General features: G+C 37.5%; 1 protein-coding gene across 1 annotated transcript in view; it reads right to left on the reverse strand.

The window, feature by feature from the left end:
* The window catches only part of NUBPL (NUBP iron-sulfur cluster assembly factor, mitochondrial), an 85,802-nt gene that overhangs the window by 26,896 nt on the left and 34,140 nt on the right, over window positions 1-24,766 (reverse strand). The window contains exon 7 of the mRNA XM_057428447.1: window positions 5,904-5,997. Within this exon, the coding sequence (XP_057284430.1) occupies window positions 5,904-5,997 (94 nt within the window). The remainder of the gene's footprint in view (window positions 1-5,903; window positions 5,998-24,766) is intronic.

The following is a 24,766-nucleotide window of genomic DNA, read 5'->3' on the forward strand; positions in this document are numbered from 1 at the left end:
CCGAGTCTGACACTTCATAATGAAGTATCAGGAGTGTCCAAAGCTAAGATAACCATGAGGATAATTTCCATTTGTCAGCTACATTTTTCCTGACAACAGAAGCAAAACTATTTCAGCATACAAATTATATTTGCATTAATACAAAGAACTGTTTTAAAATCCCCACTGGTGTGACTAAGGTTTTTGGGTTGGTTTTTTTTTTTTGTTTTCAATCTATCCTAAACCTATGGCCCTTGCTTTCCTGCAATTATATAAAATATCAAAATAGAGAACGAAAGAAAGAGTAAATGTACATGGAAGTCTGATACTACAAATATTTGCCATTCAAAAATAGATCAAGCAAAATCTACTACTACCCAGATGACTTCCTTAAAATATCTTCAAAAATTAACTGTAGAAACTAATTATGCACCTCTTCCACAAAAGAAGAAAGCAAGCTCAGAAATGGAGAGAAACATTGTATGAGGATGTTAAACTAAAGGGAAAGATCAGATGCCTTGCAACTGTGATTTGCATCAAAGTAGGAAATATTCAACAAGGGGCAAACAGACACTTACACAAAGAGCAATGACAGAATACAGATACACCTCTAATCTTTTAACTGTGTGCTACACACAACTTGTACTGCAGCATTGGGTTTGGGTTTTTTTTGATCACTTCTCTTCAGACAAGATGAGAATAGTACTGTATGTACTCAGCTTGCAATTCCACGAGATTATAAAGACATCTTTATCTCACTAATCACATTTTTTTTCCATGATAATTCCTTCATAATTTTATAATACATCCAACAATATTTTAGTTTTAAAAATCTTATTTGAAATTCTCAAATTCTCTGTTGTTTTTAATGCTTATTTATGAATGATAGTCTAATCATCACCTGGAATTTCCTGTTCTTATACATTATTTTATGTTGAGGCAGGATCCAGTTGTCTTAAGTCCCCCACAGTTGTGCGTAAGCCTACCCCCTGGTCTGTGTGACACTGACATAAATATGAGTAAATAGTTTGGTTCACGAGTTTGGTATGTCACATTTCATTCAGAGTTTAAAATGCCAAGTGTCTTCAAGTTGGTGGCATCCTTCTACTCTTTCCTCTTCAATGTACATGTCTGAATAGAAGTCAGACTTTCAATACCTAATCAGTAAAGAGAGAAATATACTTTTTGTTTTTATCTAAACCTATCTGTCAGAACACTGTCATCAAAAGAAACCCTTTTAATTACAATTCTTTGAAAATTCGTATTTGAAGTAACAAAAACTGCTTCAGCAAGTATTTCAGCCTTACCTGCAAAAGACATTCAGGAGATAATTAAGAGCTACATACTGGTGAAAGACGGGTGACTCCGTTCTAAAAGGTGACAAAAAGTCATTCCCTGTATGACTAGCAATGGAAGTGCCTCTGCTTTTATAGAACTTGAGAGAAACATAAACTAGCATTCACATCCCTTTCACTTCACTTATCTTGAAGAAATTCTTTTCTGATTCTTATTAAAAGACTTTTTAGAGCTTATTATTATAAAGCTATAAATAATACATGTTTTGTGGGGAAAAAAAAGAGTTATTTCCAAAAGGCAGGAAAATTAAGACACTGAAATAAAACACAAAGCCCTTTACCTTTAGATCTCCTGTATAAACACAGTTCAGGCCAATGCCTGCTGCTACAATTATTAGAAGATTGTTCGGTAAGACGTGAAATTATCTGGTTGTCTCAGTCTGCTCAGTCCCACGAGACAGGTGCATATTTCTAATGTTTTTTACTGCCATGGCATCTTGATATCCAAAGAAAAGAGCAGTATGACAAAGTTTAGCAAATGAAACAATTCCAGTATTAACCTGGAGCTGGTTCTGTCAATTGAAACAGTGTCAGTCTCTAGAGCTGTTTAGCTGTCATGCTTCACTAATATAGCCTTCACTTCAACATGAATAAAGAAGGGGCAGTAGACAGCCTAATTTATTTAAGTCAGCCCCCACAATGCAGCCTTCCCATGAAGAAGAAACAGTTGTACAAGGCTCTAAGACTGCCTCTCAACAGAGATGCCCTTGCAGCTGTCCACAGCCTTCAAATTCCAAAGGGAGAAAATGATAAATCTCTCCCCAGATCTTTAGGAGGCTAATCCTCCACCTCCAATTTTATTAATTTGATTTATGGTTCCTTTACACAATCGAACTAATACACACATTTACATTTCTGAATTTAGCAACTAGGTAATGCAAAAGAATCACAAGCCTTACTCTTCATAATATCTGCAGTTCACACTGTATCTCGATATCAAACATCATAACACCATCTCAAATCCCTTGTGCTTTAAAAGCTGAGAAACATCTAAGGACACTTCAACTTTCCCAAGCATGCATGTTCAATACACGATAAAGAACCTACTTCTACACATCTTATCCTGAAGATGAAACAGAAGAACAAAGTAGACGTGAAGAAATAGAACTAAATACTAATGAAGAAACAACAGACCATAAACAAAGCCTTTTTCTCCAGATTGACTGCGGTTTTCTATCTGGAAATCAGACTTACATCTGAAAAGAGAAGTGGTGGTTGAGCAGAAATATGTATCACATTTTCAAGCTACTATATAATTTCTCACCTACTAGTTTGTTGAGGAATGACTGCAACATGAGAAAAGCTACAGATGATTAAAGAACAATATACTAAACAAGATGCATCTCCTTGTAAGGTGACTAAAAATAATACAATAAAAAATGGAAGTCTCAGTAGTTTCCTTTTTCATTTTCTTTTAAAGAAGGAAAAGTACCCACACAAAACTGTCACTCCAGCAAGACTGATATTCTCTTTAACGACAACCAGAATTATAAGACATAGAATCATACAATCAACTAGGTTGGAAACATATTTTGTTGTTTGCTTTTACCCATTAGTTACTGCTCTAATCTCTTTCTGACTCAAGAAAGTTAGGGTACCTGTGATGCAGGATAAAAGTCCTCTAAAATTAAAACTCAATGACGTTTCACACATCCTCTCTGTCCTTCTTTTATTGTCAGATACTGCAATGCTGCAGTTTTTCATGCCCAATCAGGGCAAAGCTGCCCCTCCAAAAAAACATCTTTACCAGTGTTCTTTCTCACACTCACAGAAAAATCATTAAGTGGCTGGCAAAAAAATGTGTGCAGGTTTTGTAAATTTATTTAGAGGCAGAATAAAAATCTTCTATACCGTCTATCCCTAGGAAGCCACAGATAAATAATGAAGAAACCATAATGCAAATACTGTATCTCACATATGCATGCATGCAAATCAAAGTACAACTTTCATGCAAACTAGATAATGCACTTCTAAATAATATGCAACTAAAATGCACATGCTGTCTAGGAGGAGAAAGAAATAAATTATGCCACTAACATCAAAGGATAAAGAAAAGAACAAGAAAACTGGAGAGGGAATAGAATGGCAAAACACCAAGTATTTTCTGTAAAAAAAAAGAGAACACAAAGCTTAGAAACATGAATTGCAAATGAAGATGGAGCCCACAAAACCAGCAGAATTCTGCAGACTGCTCCAAAGACATCATCGTGGAAATCTGTAAAACTGTCTTCTGTACCCCTGAAAGGAACAAGGTGAAGAAAACAAAAAGCATGCTAAACAAGGCCATGGACTGTCAAAGAGACAGAAACCAAGTAACAAGAACAAAAGAAAGCACAGTTCAAGCTCTAACACACAAAAAGAAGCTCTTCCACTGACAATGTAAAACACCCATAATACACAACAGAGAAAATTCTTTGTAAGTCACTAAAATTCATTGAGCCAGTAAGAATACAGGGAATTACAAATGTTATCAGGCCTTGTCTGCTGTGTTTGTCTTCATCAAAAGCACAATACACTTTTGGGTTTTTTTAAATTGCAAGAGTTGACCTCAACCTGCTCAACAAAACCAATTAATGTGAAAGACAAACGTAAAGTGCTACTAGCACTCCTAATGTTACGGAGTTAGGACTGATGAAGTAATAAGCTGACCAAGTAACTGTGGTAACAATGTGAAGCCATTTCAAAATTCAAATCAGAACCCTGTTTTCAGTTAGGAAGTTGTAAAAGTGCATACTCGCACAAAAAATGTCAGAAAATCCATGAATCATGGTTTGCTTTACGTCATATGCTCCAGGTCACAGATAAACTAAGGTGCTAGAAGCTTCCACTTCTTATGGGAAAAAAAAAATCATTAAATCCTTCATCACAGCTCTGATCTGCTCTCTTCCACCATGCAACACGACCACAGACAGCAGACAGAATCTTCCATGGCTGTTAACAATTTTGGGGCAATAGGGTTATGGCTGAGTTAGCATGTGCCTTAAATTTTTTAACATATAAAACTCGAGTGTGAAGTTTTTCTGAACATCTGATCATGGAAGATCATGAGATTCCACCATGTGGCCTTAGTACTAAGTTTAACAATTTGTCAAAAGTTTTGGCTTGTAGATAAATAAGTAACTGTGGTTATCATGTACAACTGAGCTGAGACATGACTGTGTTGAGGAAAAGATACAAGGTGCTGCCTGATTGTTTAAGGGCTCCTTTCATTCCCGTGGACTTCATTGCGCTGTAACAGTGGTGATAGTTTTGCTGTGAAACTGAGACGTACATTTTAAGTTCCATTAGTTCTAGTCCATTTATATATGGGCATGTCTATAATGCCTACCAGTCTTTCTATCTATACCCATAGCTAACTATTCTATCCTATCCTATTAACTTTTACAGATGCACAACTCCTTATTCACTAAACTTACCAGGCAACCTGGTAAGAGTTCTACATGCAAGTAAAATAGTTTGACAAATGTAATATTTAGTGACTTAAACTCATTCATTACTGTCATCAAAGTTCAGAAGAAAGGAGTGTCAGGGGGAACAAGAGCTTGCCTGCGCACATGCCTAGTCTGCAATCAGAAAAGAGTAAGAGCAGTTGAAGATGATACCAGTTTGGGTTTGTACCAACATATTTATGTGCTATCACCAGAAAGTGGAGCAGACTGTCCCACTGATTCCTTAATAATTCAGAATCACAGAATTGCTGCTTAAAAAGGCCTCTAGAAGTCATGTACAGGATACACTAGAAAGGGCCAGCCAGGGCTTTGTCTAGTACAATCTGGACAACTGCCAAGGATGGAGATCTCACATACATTTTGGGTAACATGTTCCAGCACCGCACTATCCTCCTGGTGAAGAGCCACAGCAATTACTGAATTATTCCTGGAACTGTAAGGATTGCTTTGTCTCTTTTACCACTGAGTTCCTAGCACTGATTATGTTGGCTATTGACAACTGCTTCTGTTGAAGTATGTCAGACAGGTAATAAACCATTACATCTCATGAGACACTCAGGATTCTTTCAGAAGCAGTATTTCTGACTCCTGCTGAAACCAATGAGATTAGAGGGCAGCCTACATAGCTCAAGATTAAGAAGTTTAAATCCCCTACAAGAAGTAGAAGAACATAAGAAGAAAAAGAATGCACTGGTGTATTACAGTGCTGCATAGCTTATCTGAATAAAAGGTGTGCATTAACAACACTGTCAGCTTCCCCAATTAAAAAACAATCATGAAGACAAACTGCTTTATTAGCTTTACTATGCAGTGGATACAGACAAAATATTTTCTGCTACAAACCTTGCCAGTATTTGGCATGACTGCCTTTCCATCAAGAGTATTCCCATATTTCTCAATCTTTTTGCAAGTTAGCTTAAAACAAAGTAATACAGTCATAAATGCTAATGTTAAAAATCATTGATAGCATTTTTCATCACCATACAACTGACAAAACAGTTTCTTAGCGTGTTAGCAAGAAATTAAAAGTATTTTTGAACAGCATTTTAAAATAAGATCTCTCTAAAGCTACCAGACTTAATAATTTCAAAACTCTGAAACAGTCAAGCAAAACATGTACCTGCAACTGGAATATTCTGTGAGACCGACAGCTGTACATCTCCAGTCCCAGGTGGCATGTCAATTACTAAATAGTCCAGTTGACCCCAGTCAACCTAGAAGACAACAATAAAAATGCATACTGGAGGTTTGAAATACTTTCACTTAAGGCACTTTATGTTCTATTGCAGTCCTGTTTCCTGTAATGCAAAACACAAATGAACCAAGGACACCCCAAAACAAGGAAACCTTTTTAGTCATACAACATATATAAGATCACACAATAAAAAAAGTTTACTGGCTGCTAGGCATGAGAGTGACCATTAAAGATTAGGCTAAAGGTATTAGGTATGAGAATGCCGTGACTCTCCGTTCTTTACTAGGACAGATTTCCAGGAGAGCCAAATAACTCTTTAGACCACTGTGCACTGCAGTGAATGTTCTCTTCATGAGAACAGAAATGGTCCTAGGCCTACTCTGTATAATACAAAGCCAAGATATACTAGGTCTTTTGTCTCTGCACTACAGAATTTTTGAAAATCATAATCGCATTAAAAATAAAGACCCACAAATGAGTATGTTCAAATACAGTATGTTTCTAATATATAAGATACAACAGTATGGTCTGCTTTAATACAGGACAATACAAAAGAAGAGAATTTTACTTTCTCTTTTATTTTACACATTCCCTCAGTGTCATTTTAACAACAAAAACAACTGACATTTTTCCAGTTCCCCAGCTGCTGTCCTGAAGTGTTAGACCCTACCAGGGGAACACTCATTCATTTTCATTCAGTTCCTGTACAGATGATGATCTTCTGGGGAAGAACAAGCAATGTGAATTCCAGACCACAAACCCAGTGCAGCACTAAAATAAGAAATCAAATTTTTCAAGGCAGACTGATGAAGATGGAATATTTCAGAGCACTTATGGGAGAAGGGGGATGGGGAAGGTTAGTTGCAAAATCTAATTTCAGACATTGATATTAGGGACTCTCAGGCACACCTCCCCTTTCTCATTTTTTATACAAAGGGTACAGGAGCACTAAATGGTGCCAAAGACAGTCTTGCTAAACAGGAAATGCTACTTATGTTAACCACAGCAAACACTGCCCTTTTTCATATTTAATATTGATCTGTATTATCTATACTATGTTATTTTATATTATCTGTATTTTGTCAACAAAAGTAACACAATACCTAGAAGATTTCTAAAAGTAATTGGCATTCATAATCATATTAAGACAAAGAAAACCCAGATAAAGATTACATATATGCACCAAAATGTATGCACAGGGTAGAGAAGACAGTTTATCTACAAAAGAAATCTGTTTTTTTACTTTGTTTTTCTTTGCTAATCTTGCTTAGCTATAAAGCAAGATAAATGCCAGTGCTGGTGAATGCCTTCTTTTCTCATGAAAGTCACTTGGCTCACTTGAAGGCATCAACTTTAAATTTCCGCATTTCTTAATTAAAAATTAATCATTATAAAGGTGATAAACTGAAATTATAGATATTAAAAAGTAGTAGTTTACAACGTGAGTCAAGTTCCTTACAGATTCACAAATAAACACACAGATCCTCTATAAATAATTGCATAAAACTCAATATGCAAAATCAAATTCTTCACAATAATCACAGCCATTTTGAAAAACTACAGTATAGAGAGGTTTACTTTTTTAAAAGTATTAACTAAAAAAACCTTTTTCACCCTATCTCCTTATAAAGGCTGATCCTGGCATCATTGGTTAAATACAAGTTTACAAGTCCAGTAATCATATTCTTGTTTTTTTAGTTTTCAGACCTTTGCTCCATAAGCAAAAATTCACGTCCTTTTAGGTATAGCACAGCCTCATGGGAGTAGAATCACAGAATGATAGAATAGTTAGGGTTGGAAAGGACCTTAAGATCACCAAGCTCCAACCCCCTGCCATGGGCAGGGACACCTCACACTAAACCATATCACCCAAGGCTTTGTCCAACCTGGTCTTAAACACTGCCAGGGATGGAGCATTCACAACCTCCCTGGGCAACCCATTCCAGTGCCTCACCACCCTCACAATAAAGAACTTCTTCCTTATATCCAGTCTAAACTTCCCCTGTTTAAGTTTTAACCCATTATCCCTTGTCCTATCACTACAGTCTCTAATGAAGAGTCCCTCCCCAGCATCCCTATAGGCCCCCTTCAGATACTGGAAGGCTGCTATGAGGTCTCCACGCAGCCTTCTCTTCTCCAGGCTGAAGAAGAGAGTAGTACAAGACAAACCAAATCCAACCCTTATTAGAGGTAATTTGTATTAAAAAAAGTATGTACACTGGGGTTTTCTTCCCATATTTAAAAGCTGTCTGGTTTTACATACACGCGCTGGCCCTAACTTTAAGCTAGCTCCTTCGTGGAACAAGGTGACTTTCTGGTCCTGTCCTATAACTTTTCTTTTCACTGTTACAAGAGGTTCTGCTCCTCCAACTTCTTCCAGCATTAGTTTCCTGCATTAAGCTCCATGTGATCCTCTTACCTAGAAAACACTACAGTTCCCTGAAGAAAACATCTAGCCGTACCCCACCACTATGTGGAACACTAATGGAGAAGACCTTGAACACCAGTGCTCAAAGCCTTTCTCAGATGTTCAGTTTTGAGGGGCAGCACAAAGTAGTTGCTGCTTGTCTAAGCTGAGGCAGCTGCCTTGGTAAAACTGTCTCCATGTAGAAATTTTAAAGTAAAAGAGCATGTGTATAAATAGCTTTACTGCTTCACAAAACAACTGTTGCTCAAGAAGTTACTTGGAAAATTTACCACATGTAGAAGAATGGAAGAATGGGTACAGAAATCAGTGGGCACCAGAACTTCCTGCCTCAAGATTCCTTAGTAAGTGATCCCATAAAAACAAAAATAACTTCTAACATGAACTTCCTGGATTGCCCTATGAGTAATGATTCTTATTAAAGTTATAAACCTCTGAAAACAGACATTAATAATGGAATCTTAAGCACATGGTGAATCTCATGGTAAATCTCATTGCTAGGCAACAGGAAAAATACTCTTAATGGAGCAATTAAATTATAACGCTTTATTTAATTTATGGCATTGAAACCATCTTATTTCATATATTTTGTTCAAATTCATGCATTGAAAAAGAAAAAAAAAGAAATGAGGTGTCTTTATCAAATTAACTGTGCTCCATTATAATGCTTTTAAATCTAGCACAGAAAAATGGAGAAGCTACACCATCCCAGCACCAGTGGAGAGGATGTGCTGCTGCTGTGCACTGCAGGAGGAGGACACGCTTTGTCACAGAAGTTCAGAAAAGGCAACAGCGCAGATGCCTCCAGACACCTCTCTGTGTTATGTAACTGCTGTGGCACTGAACTGGTGAGAATCAGTTAGCAAAAGTAGATTGGAAAACCACTCCTTATTAGAACCAACCTTGCTTTTCATTTTGGTTGGAGTCAGTTATCCTCACAATTTCACCCTCTTTCTTTTCATTTGTAATTCAAGGTGAGATTGGAGAGCTGCACCACCATGACATAGCTATAATTGCTGAAAAGACGTGAACTAGTGATTTTGCCCAGTAGTGAGCAGTGTCCTCAAGATATAGATTTGCTCAGCCAGCTCTGCACCTCATATGATTTCTCTCTGTAGACTTCCTCTTACTCTCTTCTGTTCTGCAAGAAGATGATGATGAACACTATGGAGTTCAGCTGCTTTTCACTAACACAGAAGCAGTATGACAGTCTTTTATTAAACAAGTTACTGAATGTAATTGGAAGGTATATTGATTTGTTGTAGAAAGGTACACACTTAATGAGAGAAGAAATTCTAGGTCTGTGACAAAATTTCAGCAAAGGATTAAAAAAAAAGAGGGGAAAGACATTTTTAATTAAATTCTGAACTGGAACATACAATCAGAGGAGTGGCTTTCTGAAACCTACTATTGACATCCATTCAACAGTATTAGAATGGGACTTATAATCAGGCAGTGATATAAAACACCAATTTGAATGCAAATCCTGTTTATATGCAACAATTTACCAAATCAGAACCGCTAGTCCTCATGTTCTCTATCAGTTCTGAGAAGTGTGCCTGTATGCAAATGTGGATGCATACAAGTAAATGAGCTCCGATTAACAGCACATTACAGTAAATGAGTTCCCTTTGCAAGCAATAAGTGGACAGTGGCTACAAAAGCCTGGCTTATAGCATCTGAAATCTGTCAGCACCTTTGCATGTACAAAAGTGTTAATATCTTTGCCCCTCTAACATATACAGTGTGTACAACATTTTAAACCATGGAAATGTAATTGCACTTTCCTTAAGTATAGCATTCATCTTTTTTAAAAAAGGTTTAACTTGACATTTATTGTTAAGCAATGTAATTAAGTGCCATGTGCTTCTGTGTATTTTCCCTTGTTCAGAAACACCACAAATGCTTCCATGTAAATTAAGCAATCACTCTGTTTATGTGACAATTCATAATCAAAATACCAGATATCCATTGAGTAAGGGTTCCAAATAGCAAGTTAAACCTGAAGCAGAGTATAGAGGTACAGAGGGCATTTCTATTGACAAATGAAGCCTGAATATCCACTGTACATGAGGCAGAAATGACAGAATATTAGCACAGAAGAGGGATTTCTACTTGTGGTTTTGAAGTAATCCTGGTGTTTGGTAAATAACAGAAGACATTATTTATTTGTTCTTATTAAGAGGAATACACGCAGAGTTTCAATCAAGCAGCACTGCAGGTGCAGACTTGGCAGCAGTCAGCCAGATTCTGAACACCAGTATCAGGAAAGTACCAAGAGCTACATTGCAGGCAGCTTAAGGCCTACTCCTGCCAGATCCCAGCTCCTCCTAACTACTTTGTTGTGTATACAAATGATTTAATACATGCAAACAGCAGAACAAAATAAAGGTAAGAAATGCTGTTGTTAATGAATATGTATAGAACTGTTTACATACATTTATATGTTAGTAGAAGACAAATATTTTAAAATATTTCCTCGAAAAATTACTTAAAGATTCTGCTTAAGCATACATAGATATCAGGAGCAAATAAGTAGTTCCATGATGTAAGAAAACAGGTAATTTAGGAACAGCATAATGAAGTATGGCATTTTAATTTAAAAATATTTTCAGTTATTTCCACAAATATTTTATATAGAAGACATTCCCCAGACATAAACAAGAAGATTTCCATTCCCTACAAAACTTTCTCTCTGGTAGTGAAATAGATACACCACAGCATGATATTCCACAGTGCTTAATACAACTCTTCTTTCTGAATACAGCCTAATACAACGCTTTCAGAACAAGGACATCTGCCCCTTTGACTTATTCTCTGATGCTTAAGCAATCTCACAGCCTTGCATCTAAACATGAAAAACAGATGCACTGCAATGGTTCAAATTCCCTTGAAGGTATTTCTGAGAAGCTTGATCTGCCAAGTTCAGAGAGAAACTGAGGTGAAGAACAGTTTGCTCCAAAGGTTTCCATAAAGAGAAGGGAATTTTCCTGTTTTTTCTCAATATAGGTTAAAAGTAGCTTTTAGAAATAACTGCCTAGGAAGAAAGCCAGGGTCCTGTTCAATTAAACAACCAGAAACAGAAACTGGACTTCTACTCCTCCCTGACGGCTTTTAATAGTATGAAGAACTTAAAGCAAATGCAGTAGCCTGAAGTTTCCATTACCTTAATTTATATAACCTACAAAACTACACAACTCCCAGAAGACAACAATAAAGAGGTTATTCTCTATGGGGCATTCCAGGAGATGGAGGAAAGGCACTCAACACTGGGCTCCTACTCACCTTCAGAAAGCTCATTCAATGTTATGTCATCCCAAAGAGAAGATGGCATATGGCTGTGCAGCAGCCTGGCATGTCTGCAAGAGTCAGAGGACAGTCTCTGGGAATGACTGAAAAGGAATAGTTCTGCGCAATTCCCCACACAAGTGCTGAAGACCGTATCAGAGCTATTGCATATAAAAGACTTCCACTACGTTCAAGTTGTTACTACAAGGAGCTTTGATGAGCTGAGATTCCCATTTCTCAGGGATTCAAAATAGTTATTCTTTAAAAGATGACAGTTGGAGAAGCAAACTTCTATTACGCAGTCAGTCTTGAGACTGATCTTTGATTTGCTGCCTTCTATCCTTGACCCACAAACAGTCTGCACTACATATTTGTAGAAATATTTCTTCAGAAATACACCTTTTTTTTTCTTGTTCTATGATACAGAGCTGTCTATAGTTCATCTGACATCTGGAAAACAAATATGAAATGAGGTAAGTTCCCACCCCTATGTCTTTCAGCAATAAAATTAAGCACAAAAGTAAAATAATATAAAGGTAAACGAATCAGAGGAAAGTAGGCTAGCATCAGATTAGCTAATTCAACTAATCACCAGGGTGATGCAGCTATGTTAAGCACATCATCTAAACTGTAAATTCTCTTTGAGCTCTCCCTACTACTGCACAGAAGGGCAAAACCACTGTTTAGCTATCAAACCCAACAACACATTTTTAAGGAAGTAGTATCAGGACCCAATTTATATGTGCTGTCTGATTCAGATTTTTCCCACAATAACAGAAGGAAATATTACAAATGTTGACAACAAATATCAAAAGGGAGAAGCTTATTAAGCCCACTCACTGCATTTTTAGACTGTATTTCTGTAATGCTGTTAAAATGTGAATGCTTAAGCTATACAATTGAAAGCAATGTTCCTATTTCTCTTCACAAGTTATTTAACTTCCTTAAGCATCAGTTCATATTCCAGTATAATAAGAAAATTAGTAAATTCCTTATTGGGGTACAAACAGACTAATATAGGCATCATTTATGCCCATCATAGACACACTGATTTTAAATTAGTGCTTAAACTTAGATTAAAAAGGTCAGAAAATTATTTCTTCAGTATAATGTACAACGCTTTTCTGTACACAAAAGGGAACTTCTAGAGGCCAGTCTAGGGTCTTCAGTAAAAGGATTACAGAAGAAAATAACATGATAGATGTTATTCAAGCCACTTAAAATGCTGCTGAAGAAAACCCTCAATATTACCATAAATCATGCAGTATAAAAACTGGAATAGAATCAATTAGATGGAGACCACTGAATAGAGGCCAAAAGACAGTAAATCTCAATATAGGGCTTGGGTTTTCGCCTGGTGAGATGTTATCAGATCTCAAAGTAGCCTTGAGGTGAAACATTAATAAAACGTTATTTTACTTTTTTTAAAATAACCTGGTTTTCACACATACGGACAAAAACATATCCTTACAAGCTTTCCATACTCAAAATTCAAAAGCATATCCTCCCCAGCCACTGAACTGAAAATAGTCTACCCTTGCTAATGAAACCCGAATTGGAGAGTCTGCTTGAATTACTCTGGAGCACAACAATCAATATTCACAACAAGAAGCCATAATAAAGCTGCACAAAATACAGAACCTTTCAATTCCACAGGACAATTCAAGAGGATGAGAGAGTGTGAAAAAAGAACCTAAGAGAGAGTATGTGCTACAGCCAGCAGAGCAGATCACTGATTTGCTGCGATTCTTGACCATGAGACTATGACTGTGAAGCTAGCATACCTTCTCTGGTAAAAGAACTGCCTTTAGGTCACAAAGGAGTAACGTACAAAGAGTCCTTACAAAGAGTGGAACACAGAAAGAGCATTAAAGACACAGACAAGATGTGAAAATGAAAATAAATACAATTTTAAAATTGCACACATTTTGCAGCTGCATACACAAAATTCCCATGATTTAAAGATGTGCTGAATATCTTATTCCTAAAGTAGAGCATTTACTATGAATGAGACAACCGATAATCTCTGTAAGCATCACATACAGATGGCCAAAATAATTGCTGTGCCCACAGAACCAGGCTTTTGCATTCACCAGTGCCATCAGTTATGAATCTGCAATAATACGTTTAAAGTGCTACCTGTATTTTAACCCTATGTAAATAATTTGCTGAAGGTGCTAATACTATGTGTTTCAGGGACATTCAGCGATTGCTGCCAAGAAAGGGACAGTCTTCATATTTTCATTTGCTTCCTAGATTTTTATTTAGCTCCAGTTCTTACTTAAAGGTTTTTTTTCAGGGAAAAAAAAAACAAACCAAACCCAATTGTTTACATCTACCACCCACTTTAGATGCACAATAGAAGAAGAATCTTCTGATGGAGGAAAATACTGTTAAGAGGAGACACATGTACTGCAACTTCATAAATAGTACGGAAAAGTGGGAGCTTTTCTTGGGGGGAAGGGGGGAGGAAAAAGTCACATAAATCTCTGGTACCTTAAGCACAATTACTTTATGTTTGTGTCAATCACTCGGTATGTGAGAAATAATCACTTTCTACAAAGAATACAGATACAAAAGCTGCTGCTATTCTTGGATATCTGCAGTTATTTTCTGTGAGGAAAAGAGATATGGAAGGATGGTATGAGTAGATGATCAGTCTGTCAGCTTCCAGAACACAACCTGGATTATTTAAAAGAACAAACTCTGTGCAATCAGTTTAAACATATGTTAATTCAATATTAAGTTTTAAAAGCTGTTTATATAGTTATATTCCTAGTATATTTACTAAAGTACAATTAGTGTGCAATGCTAAATAATAATACCAGTGTTCAGGGGTAGGGAAATTCCACTTTGGTTTTGGTCAAAAAGATGAAAAAGAAATGGTGAGAAATGAAGGAAAATACAAAAAAGAAAAACAAAACAAAACAAAACAAAAAAACAAACCTAAAAAAGCAGCTTTGCAGAGCTCCACCTACACATTCAGAAGAAACCCTAAAAATTCTCCCAAAGACCTTGTTTGGACCAGAAGCCCACTTAGGATCCGTTAATTACACACATATTTGTGAGAAAGGAGCAAGTCTTACAGGCCAAATCTAACAGGCATGCTCTAACTGCACCTACCAGTAATAACACTGAATCCAACAGAAAGCTGAGCACTTGCAGCCGTTAAATAAAATTAAAAGCCTGGGGTTTTACTGACAAAGCTGCAGCTGCTTAATATCATAATTAGACATACAAGTGAAAATCTATGAATTGGAAGATATGTGTTTCAATTTCTCAGCCAGGTGGTATTTAACTGGGCCACTGTATAACGAAGAATGCAAAAGCCATAGAAGCAACTAGGACCCTACATAAACCCAGTAGCCGGAGGATTTACCTGGAAGGATGAAACTTCAGATTAACGGAATTTCCTGCATAGCACTGCTCATGCACCACCTTCAGATGTCCAGTTGTGGCCCCAGGAATCTTGCATGCCTTGCTGTAGAGCAGGTGGTTTTAACTGCTGTATATGATTTCACAGTACTCTCCTGGTTAGCAGGAAATACAGCTTAAATCCCAAACCAAATTTGCAGCTCCCAAATCCTGACTGAATGGCTATGGAAACTTGCCAGGTTGTTATTATAAACACAGAATAAACCTGTCAAGTTAAACCAAAGAAAGGTCTTGGCACCTAACGAAGAGACTAGACTTTGGTTCTAAATCTCTGCTACACAGAGCTGTCCAATACAGGCTACAGTTAGGTGCTGAAATACAGGACAAAGAGTGAGATATATCCCATAGGCTTTTCCGAAGCGCCCTCTTGCTCAACATCTTTGGTATTGTTCATTTCCAGCCAGTGAACCTACCAACTTTGATTTACAACATTAATTTCCACTTAATCCACACCAAGCTCTAAACTTCCAAACTCAAAGACACTGCAGCTATCCTGCTATGGCACCACCGAAGAGTCCAAATTACCTGAAGTAACCTCCCAGTACCACTGGGAATGACAAGCAATGTATTCCTCTGTTTCAGGTATGCAGTGGCTTTAGCCTAGGCTTTAGTTTAACTAACCTTTTTAGTTTAACTAACCCTTTTAGTTTAATCCCCTTCCTGCCTGCAGGCAGGCAGGGTACCTACCTCTTAGGCATTGCCACGTTCAGGACAGCAACACCCATGGCCCTTTTTGCATCTAACATACAGCAGTAGAAAGAAAGAACAGATGCCCTTATTAGCAAAGAAGAACAGAGAAAGTAGGACACTGGCATTAAATGACTACTAGTTTTTGGAAGCTTCATTTGGGAAAGAGAACAAATAGTGCCACCTTCTTTTCCTAGTTCATCTACCACTGGTATTCCTGTTTAGCAACCACTTCAGAACATGCTTAAATCACCACCTCTTTCCAAGAATAAAGCTGGATGCCATTTAGATACAAACTTCTGAACTTTGCTGCTGAGAAACCTTAAACCTCACAACAGTTTCCTTTAAAAGCTCAAGGGAAAGTGAAAAAAAAAATCGTGTTCTGGCCCCAGCGAAGCCATTTTGAAACACCACAAGCTCTCTTCTGTTTCTTCCTGTCTAGTCAACAAACTCAACAAAACAGTTGCATGTTTTGCCTTTGTTTTGTTTTATGCAAAGGAGGGCAGATACATGCATACCTGTGTGATCTGTGTGAGAGATGAGACTACTGAAAGCAGAGCAAAGAAAACACTCTCACAGCCTGTTCCCACAGCAGCAGTAGCTGCACAGTCATAACCATGACAGCTGAGGAACCAGGCCAAGAAATGTTTGCTGTAAATACATTCTCACTATGTGCTAGGTTTGCCTTTTTTTTTCCTGCCTTTTTTTTAATCCTCAAAGACAGCTGAAGTACATTTACTGCAAATGCTGCCAGTTCAGCAGTAACTTGTTGGCTAATGTTTTTGTTTTCTTCTGGCTTTTCTAACACTTCTTCTGTGATTGTCAATTGCTTTCAGAGACTATAATCCCTTTTCATATCAGCTGCTAATGTGAGCCAATAAAGCAACAGGGATCCATATAGATTCTGCTTCCTTCATTAAAGGAATAAAGGCAACAGAACAGGTTTTGTAGCTTCATTTGGAAACAAAAAGAAAGAAGCAAGCCTATATTCATTCAGTCATACCCATCCCAAAACATACAGGAACAGTCAAGTTGATAGGTGATAGCACAAACACCCTAACTCCAGTTAAACTGGGGGACAGAGGGGTGGAAGCAAGGAGCTTTCCATCATCTCCTAAGGAGCTTTCTGTCACTGGCTGCAGTGCATCTCTGGATCTATGTTACTCTTCTCATGTCCAGGAAGTGCAATACGTACATACTGATTGGGACTGGTTAAGGCAGTTCTCTCTGGACAGACAGGTGGTTATTAGCATTTGAGTAAATTAGTGATGACTATACAAATTCCTCTAACAGGCTTTTCTAAACATCAACATCACAACTCAAGCATCATAGAGAAATTAGTCAAGATTTCCATTTATTTCAGCAGGTTCTGGATGAGAAGAAACTAGTTTATTTGTTCTTTAGTCTTAGCAAAATAAATGAAACAAAAGAAAATCAGTATAGTCAATTTTTAAACTAAATTCTTTTGTAAGGTACAAGTGGGTCATCTGTTTAGCTTGCCCTTGAAACAAGTTTCCTTAATTTCTGCAATGCAGGATGCCAACTGACCTTCCTTGCTTTAAATGAAAGCTTATTAAAGATTTAAGGAAAAAAATCTCACAAGCATTCATAGTTATTATTTACTCTCTGCCAGCTGAAGATGCAGTCTTAGTAGCAAACCAAAGTGCAGTCTTAGCACTGCAGTTTGACCACTACTTATGTTGTTCCTTTTTCTGAAACCATCTCAACAGCATTCTCTATTTCTAAATAGAAAAAATACATAACCTCAATGACCTTATGTGTACAGATGAAATGTCTGGATTTTTTCATTTCTGTACTTTGGATCACAAAAATTAGAACAGAAAAGCATCCCAACTCCCTAAAGCTGCAACTGCTCTTACTGTTCTGAAGAACAGTGATGGTTCAACCTCCCCACTCCCAACTGTAAAGTAGCAGATGTTAGCCTGAACTAACAATTTCTATGCCCATCTCAGGCTAAGATAACTCAAAACAGGAAAATAAATAAAATAAATATATTTTTAATTGCTGAAAATTTGGCAGATATTTCATTGTAGCGACACCTAGTAAGACTACTGTATTTTAGAATTATGCACTGCAAAGTATAAACACATCTTTGTAGTTCATAATATAAGCACAGCTTTGTTTAGCTCTGTGAAACATAAACTGTAAATATCCTGCTACAGACTATCTGCCTCAATTCCCCAATTACTTGCAGATAAATACATGAATATTGTGAAACACAAGTCAATTTCGAAATTAGCAAAAATTCTCAAATGGATTATGCTGCCAAAATATAAAATACAGAAAGAGGAAAACACTACTAATCTGATTTTAGTTTATACACTTCAAGTACATCTACTCTGTTAATAAACAGATGAGTGTGCACAGACTCTTTAACATGTTTTAAAGGGCAAAAGATGATAATGTTTGAAAAAAAAAAACAAAATAAAAATACTAAGAGCTATTCATGTTTGCTACAATTTCCCACTGTAGGATCTCACTCCTCTCCTGTCTTGAAAATTTACTGCCATAATGCAAGTTAAATGCCTTCAATGGCAATCTCTTGATAGAGTGCCCTTCCTCAACCAAAAAGTGTTAAAAATAAATTCCAGACTCAAAAATAGTAATAATTTAAAAAAAAATCATCTGGCTTCATTGCAGTGCTTTTTCTTAACTTGCTCTAACAATAATAATAATTTTCATCATTGACTCACTATTCAGGGGATCCTTTCAGTTCATTCAAAATATAGCTGCACAAAAATCAGAGCCATCAACTTGTTATGGTTGTCTTCCTCCTCACCTAGTACATGTCAATCTCTGTTAAATCCCATTTCACTACTCCTTCTCATCCACCAACACACTCTCTCACTGATTTTATACTGATAAGACACAGTTTTTTGTCCACACTAATAATAATTTAATCCTTGAGCAAGCCCCCAATGACATTTACCATGTAAGTGATGAAACACAGCAAAACTGGAACTTCACATGAATTTGCTCAAGTCCTGGATCCAAAGGATAAGAAGTTTTCACTACCGTTAAAATCCAAGGCTTGCACCTATTCTCCCATGACAGTGCCAAAGTGTATGAAGGTAAATAGTACTATTGGGAATGACAAGCGATGTATTCCCACCATCCCAGGTACGCCTAGGCTTTAGCTTGACTTTCCATTCCTGCATGCAGGGCACCTACCTCTTAGGAACTGCAGTGTTCAGCACAGAAATACCCATGACTCTTTTTGCATGTAACCTACAGCAACTAGAAAGAAACAACAGACTCCTTTGTTAGTGGGGAAAAAGAGAGAAAAAACAAACACAGAAGAGCGGCATTGAAATTAAGTACCACCAGTACTGTTGCTTAGGTAACACTTCAAAACATGTTAGCCTTCAAATCCATGTGCCCAGAGTCTGTTCCTGAACTCATCCCTGCCTGCCTTTCTTCCAAAAAATCTGGACATATAAGATTCATTCTACACTTGTAATATCCTACTTGAAGATGACACCAAGCTGTGTGGTTCTGTTGATACCCTGGAGGGAAGGAATGCCATCCACAGGGACCTTGACACGCTTGTGAGGTGGGCTGATGCCAGACTTATGAAGCTTAACCATGACAAGCGCAAGGTCCTACACCTGGGTCAGAGCAATCCCAGGCACAGCTACAGGTTGGGCAGAGAAGAGATTCAGAGCAGCCCTGCGGAGAACAACTTGGGGGTGTTGGTCAACGAGAAACTTAACATGAGCTGGCTTCTGTGTGCGCTCGCAGCCCAGAAAGCCAACCGTATCCTGGGCTGCATCAAAAGGAGTGTGACCAGCAGGTCAAAGGAGGTGATCCTGCCCCTTTACTCTGCTCTTGTGAGACCTCACCTGGAGTATTGTGTGCAGTTCTGGTGTCCTCAACATAAAAAGGACGTGGAACTGTTGGAACAAGTCCAGAGAAGGACCACGAGGGTGATCAGGGGACTGGAGCACCTCCAGTGCTGGAGTATGAAGACAGGCTGAGGAAGTTGGGGCTGTTCAGCCTGGAGAAGAGAAGGCTGCATGGAGACCTCATAGCAGCCTTCCAGTATCTGAAGGGGGCCTATAGGGATGCTGGGGATGCACTCTTCATTAGGGACTGTAGTGACAGGACAAAGGGTAATGGGTTCAAACTTAAACAGGGGAAGTTTAGATTGGATATAAGGAGGAAGTTCTTTCCTGTGAGGGTGGTGAGGCACTGGAATGGTTGCTTCACAATGGAAGTTGTGAATGTTACATCGCTGGTGGTGTTCAAGGCCAGGTTGGACAGAGCCTTGGGTGACATGGTTTAGTGTGAGGTGTCCTTGCCCATGGCAGGGGGTTGGAACTAGATGATCTTAAGGTCCTTTCCAACCTTAACTATTCTATGATTCTATGCCTTTTGCTGCCATTTTTGAATTTTTCTTTGTCCAATGTGGACTGTAAAATACTCATGGCTAACACTAATAGCAGGGTTTAAAAAAAAAAAAAAAAAAATCAACCTATGTCTCTCCATGCATTACAGAGGAGGGCCAGATGTCTCAGACTGTTTCACAAAGGTCTGCATCCTAGGCAGCAAACTGTTAAAGCTAAAGCAAAAATTGCTGTGAGCCTCCAGCACAATCTTCTTAGTGGCACTGCTACTCAATTCTAAGATGCCTGAGAGCACATTAATGCATACAAGACTAGAATCCCCATATTTTAAACCTCTTCTAGATCAAGGTATTTCACTCAAAACAAGAGGAAAAATGTATTTATTGTTTTTTATTTCATAGTTCATTCCAGAGATAAGGGTTATTTGGCTTTGACTTTTATGTCTAAAAAAACAGCATCTAAACAGCTAAACAGGGATCTAAACAGCATCTTTAAAGTCTAAAGAGACGCACCAAATAACTGGAAATGCTACTGAGAAAAGGATGCTCTCGGTCATTATGCTGAAACTTTCTCATCTGATTGCAAGGCATAATTGTATATTCATTTGAGCAAGAGAGATGAGCTAGCACGACTGTCCAGCTGAATGATTAGGGCACTCAGAGAGACACCTGTATTTCAGCGTAGGTTTTGACTGAATGCTCTAACCAGTGATCTCTGAAAGGCAGAACCGTTTTCTTCTCTTTGAGCTGTAGGCTTTAATGGAGTTATACACCAACATTCAAATAGGCAGCGGAATGGCAATTTTAGAATTAATCCCACATTCACAGAATAACTTAGGTTTGAAGGAACCCAAAGAGGTTGTCTGTCCATCTTGCTGCTTTGAGAGCAGGCTACTCAAAGTCTTGCCCAGCTGAATTCTGAGTATCTTCCAAAAGAGAGATTCTAGAATCTCTGCGCAACCTGTTCTGATGTGCGACTGTTTTCACTGTAATGAAACAACCAACCAACTGCACATTCAAGAAGCATCTACCTTCATCTTCTCTGTACCTACCCATTAGGTAGTCAAAGACAGCAGTTATCTCCCTTTAACATTCTACCAAAATACATTATGCTTAATAGGAAAAAAAAAAATACAATAAATTTTTTTCATGAAGATTAAAAAGTTATCAGAGAAAGATGTTTATATTTACCTGGAAGTTGGAAATACTAGTCTTTGTATTTTTGTTCATCAAGTGGTAACTCACTACAGTGCTAGACACTGAATAAACACAGAATGAAATTGCCAGAGTCCCAAAAATGTAAGGCAAAAGACAGTATGAGCGCACAAACAGAAGCTGAAGGACAACCATACTAATCAATCAGGCAGATGGCTCAGCAGGTAGTACCTAACTACCTTACTGACAATGTTCTTGTCATGTATTGCTTCCAAATCAAATGCTCATCGTTCCTTCTAACTTGTAATGTTTTCCCCTAGTTTCTCCATTGTTCTGTTTGTAAGAAATCTATTTATACACAGAGGCAAACAAGACAGTACAAAAACTGTGAAAAATTATATGCTGAAGAATTTGTGAGATTTAACACAGCATGTTATAAACACACATGATAAATGAGGTTGGACTGATGTCTATAGAAACCATATAGAGAACATTCTGCTGCATAGAACATGCACAGTAAACAGTCAATGGTGGCATGGTAGCTATTCTACCAGGTATAAACACATTTGCTCTCAGTACCTTATGTATTTTTCTTGTCTCCCCAAGTGCAGCATTATTATACACCTAAAATAAACCACATTTAAAGAAAAATTGTCCCTAAATCCACATATGCCACCTCTCCAATTAAAATGCTGGAAAGGAGAACACCGATAACCACATAAACACTCTTCAAACAGTAGCAACTACACAAAATAATTTACTAACTAATGTATGTCAAACAAAAATAATAATGAACAGCTATAACCTCCTCAATAGAGATGGGCCACTTCAGGGAATGATCAAAAATCTACAACAATATAGCTTCCATAGTCTTTCTCCTCTAAGAATTAAATACTACTACTGTTTCCAAGTTAATCTAATCCCAAACCTTTAAACATTAATTTTTATTGTTCAATTCACTCCACTGTTGCTTTTATGGCAACTTTTTAACAGAGGCTCTTGAAATATCCCAGACCTCACAAGCTGCAGCCTGTTCAGTATTTCAAAGAAAGTTTATCTGTCTGCATCTTTCCTGTTCCCAATAACATATGAAACTCTACAACTACTTTCATATGATAACTAAACATCAGAGAATTACATTAAAAAAAAGGTTTGAGGCATACATACACATTCACACATACACAATCTACTATATAAATACTACCACCATTACCTCTGGCAAGTGCTAGTTTCAAAACAATTGTTCTCTTGGTAGAGGACAGCTTCAGAAGCAAAGTAGCATACAGAATCTCCATCTCTAGCTACACTTTCAAAATTACATACAAGTGTAACAATCACATAAATTGAGTTAAAAGTCTTTTTAAAGGACAAGACTGGATCTTCAGACTACAGTCTTACTCAGCTTTGGATTGAGCTAAGAAAATAACATTCATCATTCTTCTGCTGAATGTACGGTTTTCAACATGAATCTACAGGAGATAAAGTCTGTCCACGCTTCAAAGTGCAAGGCCTCATTTTCTTCTGCACATGTGCAACTGCTCTGCATTGAAAGGTTTATGAAATTTACTTTCTAACTTCCCTGTATTCTTTCCTTTCTAATTATACCCCTCCAAGTGAAACTTTGTTTCAATTTTCTTTCAATACATTTAAAAAGTGGTGCTACAAGCAGCAGCAAGAAAGAGATGGAGGAACTGCCATTAGAGAATAAGAAGAGTATTTTAGGGACTCACTAGAATTGAGCCACTCCAGGAAAAGCTTCGTCATCTTTCTAGAAAAATGTGTTCATCCTTGTCAGGTACATCTAAGGAACCTTTAGAGGTCACAATACACTTAATAGCACTGAGGCTCTACTTTATAGCCATACTATACCAGGGATGCTGCCAATGCACAAAATGTTCTTGATGCCCTAGAGAAGCATGGTAAGGAAGAAATACAAGAGTCTTTCCATGTAAGATCTGACTAGCCTAGAAAAACATAGGTTGAAATGTCACAGTCGGTGTAAGAAATCCTGTTAAGGACTTTAATAAACCAGAGATCCCTGCCTTGAAAAGAGCAGATTTTTGGGCTAGTTCCAAGAAGACTGTTTGCACTTAACAGAACTGCTGACACCTAGAATCCATGCGTAGGTAATGCTTGCTTCTAATAATGATACAACTTTATCTACTGATGTGACAAAGATACATGGAGAATACTACAGCTGAAATATGCACTTGTATTTTGCCTGGGTTTTTTTTAATAGAAAATCTGACTTGTCCACTGCATACTGATTTTTTTTTCCTTCTCTGCTGGTATTTCAACTTAACACACACACAGAAGACAGCATTCAAGATCAGAAACCAACACTTACTATCCTTTGTATTACAAGTTTTACTGATTACTGCCTAAACAAGAAACCCCCTCCACCTGCATTATAAAGTGCCTCATCCCCTACCTCAACCTTTTGGCGAAACAACTGCCACAGTATACTCCAGGATGCAAAGCAGCCAGTCACACTGCTCCTGGATCAGTTCAGGTTTGTGGCTGCACTCTTCTAATTGCTCCTTTACCACTGAACTGTCAAGATGTCCTCAGACAGAAATGAGAATGGTGCTAGAAAACTTACCATACAGGCTGTATGGAACAGTAGCAATGACCATTTAAAATCCTTGTTGCAAAAGCAGTTTAAACCAGCAAATTATTTTGCTTGTCTTTTTTTTTATAAATTATTTTCATATTTCTAAGGTTCTTCACTGCTTGCTTGATACTTCTCTCAACAGAGCTTTTCAGATAAATTGCTGTTCAAGTACAGGTTTTAGGTAACTCTCAAAAAAGTTGTATCTTTACTATGCTTAGCCTAAAGGCTTGTCAGAAGTCACTCCCACAACAAATACATCAAGATGAAGCATTTTGAGGTAGCTTGTTTACTCGGAACCGAGTACCATAGCAGTGAGTCAAGACACACACAGGGTAAAGGAACAAGTGCTAAATGGGACTATACAAGAGTAGGAAGCTTCTGAAGTGTTTGTTAAGTGAAAACTGAATAGAAAAAGCCTAGTGCAACAGATGACACTGGAGAACTATCAAAACTTCCTTACCTGGGCTTTAACAATATCTTCAAAGAAAAGAACTACCTTTTAAAAAACTCAAGTAAACAAAAATATACTCTCTACTATCCCATCTACATGCAAGCAATATTCAAAGGAAGTGTTAGCAGAGGTAAAAAAATTTTTACATTAAGATAAATGTGGCAAATGGGAAGAGTTAAAACCCAGATAAAGAGAAAAAGATGACCCTGAAGTGTAAACAGGCCTACACAACATCTAAGTATGTGAACAAAGAAGTCACCTCACAGGCACAACAAAATTTTGGATAATTTCAAGGCTTGTAAAAGAGATATATGTAACTGAGTTATGAATATGTTTGTATAGAATCAAATGTTCCACTACTGCTTTT

This window comes from Pezoporus wallicus, unplaced genomic scaffold (genome assembly GCF_028554395.1).
Source record: "Pezoporus wallicus isolate ANWC-B61680 ecotype Strahan unplaced genomic scaffold, APGP_CSIRO_Pwel_v1 contig_3486, whole genome shotgun sequence".
Classification (NCBI taxonomy): Eukaryota; Metazoa; Chordata; class Aves; order Psittaciformes; family Psittacidae; genus Pezoporus; species Pezoporus wallicus.